Source organism: Giraffa tippelskirchi, chromosome 6, assembly GCF_054371585.1.
Source record: "Giraffa tippelskirchi isolate mGirTip1 chromosome 6, T2T-mGirTip1v1.2.pri, whole genome shotgun sequence".
Lineage (NCBI taxonomy): Eukaryota > Metazoa > Chordata > Mammalia > Artiodactyla > Giraffidae > Giraffa > Giraffa tippelskirchi.
The window spans coordinates 43,841,375-43,853,656 of NC_137280.1; the positions used below are offsets into that span (position 1 = coordinate 43,841,375).

The 12,282-nt window shown below is 45.8% G+C and overlaps 1 protein-coding gene across 7 annotated transcripts in view; it reads left to right on the top strand.

The window, feature by feature from the left end:
• Positions 1-8,309: 8,309 nt before the first annotated feature.
• TRAM1 (translocation associated membrane protein 1) overlaps positions 8,310-12,282 on the top strand; it is a 31,627-nt gene continuing 27,654 nt past the window's right edge. For 2 of the 7 annotated variants that reach the window (XM_081501772.1, XM_081501769.1), the window contains exons 1-3: positions 8,310-8,541; positions 9,256-9,337; positions 10,236-10,368. In XM_081501772.1, coding sequence (XP_081357898.1) covers positions 10,366-10,368 — 3 coding nt within the window. In that variant the 5' untranslated portion in view covers positions 8,310-8,541; positions 9,256-9,337; positions 10,236-10,365. Of the gene's footprint in view, positions 8,542-8,888; positions 9,118-9,255; positions 9,342-10,235; positions 10,369-12,282 lie in introns of those variants that run through there. The other 5 variants (XM_081501768.1, XM_081501767.1, XM_081501770.1 and 2 more) reach the window with 4 other exon arrangements.

The following is a 12,282-nucleotide window of genomic DNA, read 5'->3' on the forward strand; positions in this document are numbered from 1 at the left end:
GAGTATTAAATGTTCATTGTGTTTAGCACAGTGCTTGGCACCCCATAAATGTTAGTTGCTGTTTATTTTGTTAACAGAACACACTCACATATTCCCTAATGATTTCACTTGGCCTCATACCAATTAAGCTCCACAAAGCACTATATTTACTGTTTAGTAAAATCTTACCATAACTTTACAAGATAAAATGCACATTCTTCACCTTGGGAATTAAAGTGTAGTAGTTGTAAAGTCTTATGTTATTTTACTGAGCAGAAGCTTCCTTATTTGAAATAGGGAAAACATTATGTTCCTGGTTGATATGAAGATTAAAATTAATAATGTATATCAGCAGTGCTTGGGGGACTGCAAAGAATTATACACATTTTAATTGTTTTCAGTTGCGCTGGAAGCTTTGTCTTTGAGCACAAGGGCTGATGCAAACAGGGAAATGCCTCCAAAGCATCTTTGGCCATAACCCCAAGACCTTGGCTCTACTGGGCACTGAGCCATACACCATTTTTCTGATGGCTACAAGACATCATGTCAGCTCCACCAGTCATGAATTCCCTGAGGCATAAGACCTTCTAATTTTAGAAACAGTTGAGCAAAGCTTTTGGCACAGAACAATGCACTCATTATTTCACACTCCTCAGGTGAACATGAATGACTGGGTGGCCTTCCTGTCAGAGGAGTTACCTGGCAGGTAAGTCTCCAGTTACTTCATGAAACATCCCCCTAATATTCTGCTGTGACCTCACGTACCAGTCTTACCAGGAACCACTTACCAACCACTATTTTTCTGTCTGTTCACGAGAACTAAAACCCTCCTGCATAGCACAGTAGTGTGCCTGCATGCTTCGTCCAGTCCAACTCTTTCCAACTCCATCTACTGTATTGTAGCCTGCCAGGTTCCTCTGTCCATGCAATTCTTCAGGCAAGAATATGGAGTGGATTGCCATTTCCTTCCTCCAGGGGATCTTCCCGACACAGGAATTGAACCCATGTCTCTCAGGTCTCATGGGATTCTTCTATCAACTGAGAAGCCCCTGAGGCCCTCTTGCTGGTGAAACAAATTCAAAGACCCCTCCTCTATCTCTGTCTGCTGAGTTTATTTCAGAAATCCACCCTGTGCCCATTTCCAGAATCCTTGGCTATTGCCTCAAACACAAGTCATTTATTCTATTCCATCCATTATCCTCATTCACTCATGTTCATATGCTGTTGGATTTTTCTCCCTTGATCCAACACCTGCTGCTGTTCCTCTACCTTTAGAACCTTGTTCTCTGGATCACCTATGTTGGTTCATGTTCTTATTTGCCCAACACCCTTCCTCTACACCTTCTAATAATAGACACACCCTACCCATGGGAAAAGCACATGTCCTAGAAATTACCATACAACCAAGCCACCCTAGTCTAGATCTTTTCTTGGGATTGTTCTGGTAAAACTTGCAAGGGACCATGTTCTCTGACATGTAAATAAAGTCCATTGACTATAGGGAAAAACAAAGCCAACTTGAAACAAAAGACAGAAAAAAAGATTTATGGAGAGAGGGTCCTGATAAGGTCAAGTGGCTGGTTCTAGTTCCTAAAATCCACAACGTGTCCCAGTTCCCAAAACTTTTCTTCTGAATCCGTTGAATCTTTTGACTCTTTGTTTTCAGTCCCTTGCAACTAGGAGAGTTATAATAAGATAATCTACTTAAGTATAAAGAAAACCTCCTACATCCTCCACCACTGCACCAAACATGCCTTTGATGGGTTGCCAAAACTATGTCCTAACCCTCCCCTCAAATCACCAAGCCCCTTTAGTGGGGCTGACAGTCTCCCATCCCAACCCCTCCATCACCCTGCTCCTATCACCATCTTTAATTCCACACTATGGCTGTTATTCCCCACTCATTCCTTCAAAATAGGATTGTAGCTCACAGTCTTCCTGGCACTGTCCGCCCCGATCTCAGCACCGTGGGGAGAACCTCCACTCAGCTCCATGACTGCCTTGTGTCTACTGACCTCTCCTTCTCCCTCCTTCATTTCAGTGTGAAAAGAGATGTCCCCTCCTATAGAAAGTTAACCCTCTACCTATGTTCTGGAGGACCCAGACCTTCAAGACCTCAACCCATCAATCTTCCCACCTCTCCCCACTTCCCCGATGACTTCCACCTCTTCCTCTTTTGCCTTCTCTCATTATCTAAACATGCTCAACTGTCACATCCTTCACAAGCAAACACAAGACCTACCTTAACCCCCTATTCTTTAGTGACCTACCCCGCTCTCTCCTCCCCTTCAAAGCTAACCTTCTTGAAACCATTTGCGCTTCCTGTCTCTACTTCTGCACTTTGTGTTCACCACTTTCTGAAACTGATCTCTAGTCTAACAGAGAAACATTAACTTGGGCCGTTGGTGTGCTAAATTAAGTGAAACTAAAGTGAAGTAAGGAGAAGGCAATGGCACCCCACTCCAGTACTCTTGCCTGGAAAATCCCATGGACGGAGGAGCCTGGTGGGCTGCAGTCCATGGGGTCGCTAAGAGTCGGACATGACTGAGCGACTTCACTTTCACTTTTCCCTTTCATGCACTGGAGAAGGAAATGGCAACCCACTCCAGTATTCTTGCCTGGAGAATCCTAGGGACGGCAGAGCCTGGTGGGCTGCCGTCTGTGGGGTCGCATAGAGTCGGACACGACTGAAGCGACTTAGCAGCAGCAGCAGCAAAGTGAAGTAAGTTATGGTTTAAAGGATAGATGCTCCACCTAGGGTTCCTTAAGCTTCTAGAGGTCAGAAGGTCACAGTCCTGCCCTTAGCAGGACCCAAGAGTGGTATGAATGGGTCAAAGTCTTTTCATTACCAGTCGGCTCTCCCTGCCAATCTTTTCTAAGAGTAACAACACCATATTATAAATTTGGTTTATAGTTTCAATAGCAGTAACATTTATACTCAAGAAAATTATATCATTTCCACCTATTAAAGCAGTGATTTTGCTTCCTCATAGAAATACAATTTCCTCCTCACAGTATGAATGCAATTTTATGTTCTTAAAACTTACTGTAAATGATTTGACAATAGCATGTAAACAGATAAATGATATGATCTGCTTTTTTTTTTTTTTTTAATTATTGAGCTCTGTGTTTCCATCAGAGCCAGTTTCTTCAGTGGATTAGGTTGAGAATCATCACTTTCTGAAAGTTCAAGGTCATCCTGGTAAGTAAAACTCCTGGAGGACTGTTTATATTGAAGTAAGAATGGATCTGTCAGACAAACAGGTTGCCAGCGCTGGGACTTTGGGCAAATTACTTAACCTCTCTGAGCCTCAGTTTCCCCATTTTAAAATTTTAACAACTATTTCATAGGGTTTCTATGAAAACTAAATGATGTAACCTGGAGCATAGTAGTCATGCAACAAATATTAGTTTCTCATTTTCCTTCCTTCTGTCCCCTGCTGCTAAGTCGCGTCAGTCGTGTCCGACTCTGTGCGACCCCATAGACGGCAGCCCACCAGGCTCCGCCGTCCTGGGATTCTCCAGGCAAGAACACTGGGGTGGGTTGCCGTTTCCTCCTCCAGTGCATGAAAGTGAATTCTGTCCCCTGGGAGATGGTAAAACCCAACAGTTACATTTTAGTTCTTCCTTTTATTAGACACATGCTTGTTGCACTTACTTTCACATCATCTCAGAACTGTTTTTTTCCCCTTTTTAATACTTGTACAACCAACTAGAAATAACTCTTTGGAGGGCAAAGATCGTCTTTCCATTTCTTCTATATTTCTCATAATTACAGCAACCCTATGCCACAGTTTTTCCTGGACAGACTCAGTTTCAAACAATCTTCTCTTTGTTCTTTTCTAAATTATTAAAAATATCCTGGGGTCCAAGTGACACTTGCCAAAACATCACTTACCCAGAACATAATGCCTGTACATCACTTACCCAGAACATAACTCCTGGACACATAGGAGCCAGCACCATGCTGGAACCATGATGGCCGCCAGAGGTGGACACGCCTGAGCAATCAGTCTGCTTAAGAGAGGTCTCTAGAGCCCTGAGGGCCTCATAAGACCACTTTCCCCACCACCATGACCCACCTTCAGAGGATTTCATGGCAGTGCCCCTTCCCCCCAGAAAGCTTCTGAAGCAGCCCACCCTAAAAAGGAAGCTAAAATTAGAAATGATTCCCCATTCTCCCCTAAATGGCCACCTGGGTAATTGCCCCATGCAGCAGGATGCTCTCCACCTGAGTCCCCTTGGAGGCAAGTCTCCAGCATCAACCACCACCAGCACATCCTCCCCCACGTGGATTTTCCTCCCCTTATTCAACTGACGCTAACCTCCCCACTCCCCACCCTTCCACTGCATCCCCTAGCACTCCAGCTGTGCCAGATCCTTTACAACTCCCCACCCCCTTTTGCATATTTTCTTCACCCTCTTGCCTGGAAACCTGGTGCAGCTTAACTGGAAACTGAAACCTGCTCTCCCTCCCACGCCTTGCCTGCCACAGAGCCGAGAGGAGGAGTGGAGGTTCCCATGGCCCTCGCTGCTGCTCACAGACAGCTCTCTCTCTCATCTGCTCAAAACCCCCACCTCGCTGGAAGCCCATGCCCTCCAACTACACCACCCAGTGTCCTCCACCCCAGCACCATCACCCGCTCACCAAGCGCCGCCCAACTCCTCTTCATCCTCTTCATTCGTGCCCAGCGTCAGCACCTGGCTCCTTCACTGGCTCCCTTCTGTTCTGCTCGACTCCCTCTTGGTGACAGAACATCCATGAAGTGTGTGGAGGGCACCCTCCCCTCCCACTGCCTCACTCATCGCTTCCAACGTGCGCCCCTCCATCCCCTCCGGCCACCTGCGCCCTTCATCATGCCTTTCCCGTCTCATTGCCAGTGACCACAGGCCCTCTGGATTCATCATCCCCAGCATCCCACTCTCTGACCATGTCCTGCTCGGCCAACTAGCCCCGCTCCAACCATCTTCCACCCCACGGGCACCCCCAAGGCTGAGACCCCAGCACTCTGTATCTGGGAATATGGAACCGGCAAGCCATGGATGGCTCACTCAGGAGAGGCCGGGATGGAGGGAGTGCCATGAAAGGCCTGTGCACAGAGGAGCAGGCTGACTGAGGGAACCAACTGGAGACAGGGCGGCTCTTGGGCACTGGGAACAAACTAAAGAGGCAGCGGAGAGGAGGTGCTGAGCCCAGTGCGAGCTAGGATGTGAGAGAAAGGCTGACAGGGGCTGTGGCCTCAGGAGAACATGGCCCCAGCGAGAGCCACCTTAAGACGAGAAGAGAACCGAGGGAGAATAAACCCCCAACTCTTTCCTGGTTTGGGGCCACGGCCTTCCACTGGCTGAAGTCAACTAGAAGTCACAGCGCCAGGGAGTCTCGGTGAGGTGGTCTGGAGAGGTTTGCCTTTCACAGCAAAAAAGGATGGAGTGGAGGGTGGAAGGAGCACAGCTACCTCCTTGCAGCCCGGGCCTCATCTGCAGTCCCCTTCCCCTGCCCCTCCATCATGCTAGCCTGGCAAACCCCAGCTCCCTGCCTTCTCCAGAGCTGTATCCAAGCAAGGTGAGGGGACTGGAAACAATTATGGGACTCTGCTTACTAGTTTCACTTTTTTAAAAAATTTTTATTTATTCTATTTTTTGGCTGTGCTGGGTCTTTGTTGCTGAGTGCGGGCTTTTTCTAGTTGGGAAGAGGCAGGGCTACTCTCTAGTTGCTGTGTGCTGGCTTCTCAGGTCGGTGGCTTCTCTTGATGTGGAGCACCAACTCCAGAGCACGGGCTCAGCAGTTGTGGGCTTAGTTGCTCCACGGAATGTGGGATCTTCCTAGACCAGGGATGTAACCCTTGTCCCCTGCATTGGAAGGCAGATTCTTAACCATTGGATCACCATGAAGTCCAGAGTCTCACTTTAAATATAGATCCCCAAGGTTTCCAAGTCTCAAGGAGGCACTGCTGTCTGATTACATTCCTCTAATCCATTCGCCCTCCCACAATTTTACCCTATTTTCTCTTCAATCTCCAATATGCTATATCCACTCCTGATGATTTCATGTCATATTTTACTGAGACAATAGAAGCAAACAGAAGACAACTTCATCTGGCCATTCTTAACCTATCCACAGACTCTGCTCTCCTCTGGTTACTATGGGAACACTATCCCTGTTACCATGGGTCCTCTGCTTGTACACTAGACACCATCACCTCTTACAGATCTGTAGGAATCTCCTACAGAAGAAGCGTCTCTATTGGGTCATTGTCTCTGTGTGCAAACATACAACAGATCATATCCAGGAATGATGTGGGAGTTTGGGATTAGCAGATATAAACTATTACATATAGAATGGATAAGCAGAGAGGTCCTACTGTATAGTACGGAGAAATATGTACTGAGATAAACCATAATGGAAAAGAATATGAAAAAGAATATATGTATAACTGAATCACTTTGCTATTCAGAAATTACATGACATTGTAAATCAACTACACTTCAGAAAATTAATTTTTAAAAAATAGATCATATCCAAAAAAAAGCTTTCCCTAGACCCTACAGCCTCTCTCCAATGCAGGAGACACAGGAGACTCCAGTTCAATCCCTAAGTCAGGAAGATCCCCTGGAGGAAGTAATGGCAACCCACTCCAGTATTCTTGCCTGGGAAAGTCCATGGACAGAGGAGCCTGGAGGGCTATAGTCCGGCAAAGAGTGGGATGTGACTGAGCATGCACACACCAGCTTTCCGTGAAGGAGAAGGGAAATCATGACAAAATTTTGAAAAGTTCTGTTAAAAGCATCATTTTAATATGAAAATTGAAAGGGGATTTGCAAGTAAGTAAAACTGGTAATTGTTTGATCAGAAAGTAGGAAAATAACAATAGTTAACATTCATACCTAACTCTCTACTAAGCACTTTCTTTGAATCATCTCATTTAATTGCCAAAATAGGTACAATTCTTTTTATTGATGATATCCACATGGTTTGCTCCCTCACCTGTTCAAGTCATCAGGCAAATGTAATTTCCCATTTTCCCTAATCCCCTTTCTTTCTTTTTCTCCAGAACTCTCATCTCAATTTACATTTCACGTTTTAAATCTTGTATAAAGACCCTCTTCTCATACTAGAATGAAAGCCTGTAAGAATAGGTTCAACTGTATTTTTCCTTCAGTTCTTTATCCTCAGTGCTTAACATACGGTAGATAACCAATAAAATTTTTGAATACCTAAATAAATAAATGAGGAATTGAGTTTCATGGAGATGAAGTAACTTCCATGATCATACAGGTAGTAAGTGATCAGAATTCTGATTTAAAAACCCATGTTCTTAAACCATTAGTGGATTCACCAGAGTTGTAATATTGTAGGCTAGAGATGAGTCCCCTCCTGAGGCTGCAGCAGTGATAGATGGGGAGAGGGACTGAATGGCCTGGGTGTGGCAATAGTCTGTATACGAAGGACGCTGAAAGAGATCACTCCAGGATGACTTGGTTTCTAGATTTGGCAAATGCGTAGACAGTGATTCAGTTCATCGGGAGAAAGTATACCAGAAGTCTTATATTGGGTAGAAGTATGAGAAAGAAGGCTATGTCTAATCCATAAACTTTTAAAACTATCTCGTTGATAACCAAGAAGTGTTAAAAAGTAAGAAGCCAGTAAACCCAAGCTGATCTCTTCAGTCGGACACCCGTTGGGGGATGGGAATGGACAGGTGAGACCAAATAGGAGTTGTTCTTTTTTAAAAACTAGCTCAAGGCTACAAAGAACAAGAAAAAGTCCTCAGGTGTGTTAATAATAATTCTGGTTAACTTTTAAGGCAGATGCGAACACCAAAGAATGGCCCTATCCTTATGTAGTTAAGCTGTAGTCAGCAAGAGTATCTTGCTGGTGGCACTGGCTTTCAAGAAGTGACAATCGACGTGGAAGCAGGCACTGACACCCAAGCCTTGTGTGGCCAGGAGAGCAGGGGGAAAACGCTTACAGCAGTGCACGCTGTAGCACGTGGTCGCCCTCGGACCGCGGCGCGGACTCAGCCTGTTAAAGGGACGCAGGGAGCTCGCGCCTCAAACGACTCCCAACCCCTGCCCCGGCGCGGAGCCGGCGGGGCACCGCTCAGGTTCCTTCCACCGGCCCGGCCGCGGGCGGACGGCCTCCGGTCCCTAGGCGGCGCTGTGGGCTCGCAAGAGTGGCCGCGGCACTAGAGAGCGCCGTCCCTCCCAGTGCGCATGCTCGCTTTCCGCCGTGGGCTCGCCTTTTTTTTTTTTTTTTTTTCTTCGGGTGGCCCAGGCGGCTGCGTACTGGCTGTGGGATGGGAAGTGAAGCCCCAGCGCGCGGCAGCGGCGGGGCTGTGAGGAGCAGCCAAAGGGAGGCGGCGGCGGCGGAGAGTCGGTGAGCAGCTGGGAAAGCGGAGCCGGGGCGGAGCACCTGCAGGCACGGGCGGCGGCTTCACCATGGCGATTCGCAAGAAGAGCAGCAAGAGCCCCCCGGTCCTGAGCCACGAATTCGTCCTGCAGAATCACGCGGACATCGTCTCCTGTGTGGCGATGGTCTTCCTGCTGGGGCTCATGTTCGAGGTGAGCCCAGCCCGCCCCAACCGCCCTCCCCGCCGCCGGCCCGGGCTTCCAGCTCAGCCCCTCGGTCCGGGACTGCGGGGGGACCCCGGCCGGGGGGGGGGGAGGGGGCGGGGGAGGTGCCGGCCTCCAGGCCCCCGAAGAGCGGGCCCGCCCCGCCCCGCGCTGGCCTGGGGCTGCGGAGACCCGGGGGCCTGGCCGCCGCCCGCCCGCAGGGGCCGGGGCCGCCGCGTCGCCCCCTCGGCCACCGCGCACGCCGCCCCCTCCCGCTGGCCGCGCAGTTCCTGGTTCCCGCGAAGGGTTACGTGGCAGCCGGCGAGGGGCCGGCGGGCGGCGGGGGCGGCCCCTGCGCGCCGAGCTGGCTGCGGGTAGTGGGCGGGCTGGGGAATGGCCGGCCGGCCAGGCCGCAGGGGGCTGGGGGGAGCCGGAGGCCGCGGCCGCGGCGGCGCGGGGTTTGGGGGGCAAACCGACGGAGCCGGGCGCCGGCTGCCCGCTGGAAGGGCGATGGCCACACGGGGCAGCGAGCGATCGCCGCGGGATCACCCACTCGATTGTTAAGAACTTCGGTCTCCCAAACTGGTATTGTTACCACTGGTCGAACTTTTTTTTTTTTGCCCCGCGCTTGCTCTCTCCTTAAACAAGGTCTGATACAGAAATCGGGGTACAGAGCAAAAGTGCCGAGGAGTCTAATAATTTTCTTTTTGTTTCTTGAAGTAGGAGAGGATGGAAATGTCAGGAGTGTGTAAATTCTCTTCCCACGTAGCGCTTATCGTGATGACTGACTTAACAGCTGTTGAATGTGGGTAATAAACTTTGCCAGGTGAACGGGTAACATCCTACGGCTTCCTTCCCCTCGCTCCCCAAAACACACGCCCGTTCCTTATCCTCTTTCCGTTTTTAACTTTTCTCTGTAGCTCCTGTGCCCCCACCAGATACACTCATTATTTTACCTATTTATTGTCTGCGTCCTGGAATGTAACCTCAGTGAAGACACAATTTTTTTTGTTTTGTTTTTCTTAATTTCCAGCGCCTAGAATATATCCCGGCATTTAGGAAGTGCTTACAATATATTTGTTTAGTGAGTGACATTAAGAATTCTTGACCACTGGGTAGCTCAGGGAGCCCTACCCAGTGCTCTATGGTTACCTAAATGAGAAGGAAATCCAAAAAAAGGCAATATATGTATATGTATAGCTGATTCATTTTACCAGTACAGTAGAAAGTAACACAACATTGTTAGACAGCTATGCTCCAATAAAAATGTTAGCAAAATATAGACAGAGCAGTAGAGTTTCATATGCAGTTCAGTTTGAACAGTGTCCAATAAAAGACAAGAAATCCTGTTTCCAACTCACAAATGATTAAATAAACAGTAGTCAAATTAAAAAAAAAAAACTTAAGAAAAACTAGTGGAATGAGACTGCCAGTGACCAAAAGATGACTAAATTGTTAAAATAGGGCTTGTGTGGCTTTTTAAAATGTTATTATTAGAAATTGAATATTTTAATACTTAAAATATTTTCATATTTTAAAATGTTTTAGAACTTTTTGCTCATCTTCAAATGGGCTTTTTCTGGATCTAGATATGGTTTTTTTTATTCGTGACAGTGTCATTTTTGCCCACTTAGTCCACAGTTAAGGAGGCAGTGAGTATTCCTAAATGGGAAGGTAGAAGGGAACTAACATATGTCATATAGTTCATTTTAGGCTGGGCCTGTGCTACTTACCACCTGAATGACCTAAGGGTAAGCCTCAGTTTTTCTGCTGTGTATAAGGAAATACCACCTGTGCTCTTCTCACCGCCATTGTTTGCAAGGATCAGATAGCATGGTATGAAGGCATCTCATGGTTTATAAAGTACTGTGTGAATATGTACGATATTAAAAATGCAATGCTAAACACTTATACTCACTTTCTGAATATTATACTTACATATATATACCTTCTGCTTTGGTCTTATATTAAACAGTTTTGTAAGACTTGCCATAACCCATCTCCACGTGGTAAAAATTCCTGACTTTGAAGATGTAATTTAGGAGTAATATTATCTGCAAAATGTATTTCCAGTGTTTTGAATGAAATGGAATATAAATCAGAAATGCTGACACTAAGAAATGTTTTAACTTTGTTTTGATGTAAACTTTTATGTTCTCTTACCACATTTCTAGGGAAGTTCACCACCTGTTAACTTCCTCATGTCAATGATTTTTTTTTTAACAGTGAAGGGATTTTCACCTTTACATCTGTAAAATTTATCAGTTTAAATAGACTCAACAAAGATCTAAATAGAAGTTTTTAAAGACAGTTCAAGAAAGAATGTTGAAGTAGTATACAGAAGAAAGTTTGTGCATGTCCCATGATATTTTTCTTAACCATATGTTAAAGTTTTAGGATTTAAAAGCATGTTATCTACACATGGGAAAAAAATTTACCGGCTCATTTTGCTGCTTTCAAAATAATTGCTGATGAATCTCACGATTAACGTAGTTATTGAATGATGGTATCTGTGCTAGAATAATAGAGAAGTTGATATTTTTGCAGCAGAACTGTTCAGCCTTTTGTGTAAATATATTGAGAAAATGTCAGAGGATTTATGGTGAAATTGACAAAGCAATAACAGATACTGTATTACTAGCCAAAATGAAGACTCCGTATAAATGCTGAAGCTAAAGGGAGTTAGGACTCTACTGCTTGCTCGCTTGGTAATCTAGGGCATGTCATTTAACTTCTCGAACTTGTTTCCTTTTCTGTAAGATAGGGCTCATTGGATTACTCTGAGAATCAAATTAATTTGTATAATTCACAGTTGAAAGTTTAGGTTACAGGAGACATGCCATAAATAAAAGCTCATTATTCCTTAGGTATTTATCAAAGTCCAAAAATAGAAGACAGAATTTTTATGTGCGAGAAGGTTCTAACAGCATCTAAAGAGTTGTATATACCAACCTGCCAATGCAGAAGACGCAGGAGACTCGGGTTCAATCCCTGGGTTGAGAAGATTCCCGTGGATTAGGAAATGGCAACCCACTCCAGTATTCTTGCCTGGAAGATCACATGGACATAGGAGCCTAGCAAGCTACAGTCCATGGGGTTGCAAAGAGTCAGACACGACTGAACAGACACATTCATTCTTGATAAAGCAATAGTTTGTTTTGGGGAAATGGAAGACTTTAATTTACAGGGAATTTGTGTTCTCAGGAATTGCTCTAAATTTTGAAATTATATATTTTTTTAGTGTAGTCAGTTTCTGTCTACATACTGCAAATTGTGGTATATAATTCATGACTTCAAATTGGAGTGAGGAAAACTTAATAGTTAGAAGATGTAAGGATACTTGAGAAGCTTTCCAAAAGCGAGGATGCAGAAGAGGAGTTAAGAGTCTCCATGAAGAAGATCTGCTGGAAGGGAGTTACTTTTCACATACTCAGGAGTCCAGGTTGTTCATGCCATGCCAGGTTAGGGGGACCTTTACAATTGCAAATATCATGGAACAGACTTGGAGGTTTGTTTTATTTTTAAACGTGGCTTGTCTTAATGCCACCATTTTCTTTCCTTTTTTTTTAAGAACTTAATTTTATATGTCAGTGAGGAAGTGGGATTTGATATTCAGAAACTGCCTTTATCTCTAAGGCATCCAGTCCGTGTAGTAGTCACTCCTTCCTCTAGCAAGTACAACGTAGTTAACATTTCTGTATGACACGCTACCAAGCCCCAGCTGGTGACCGTGAAAGAAATAGTATGATA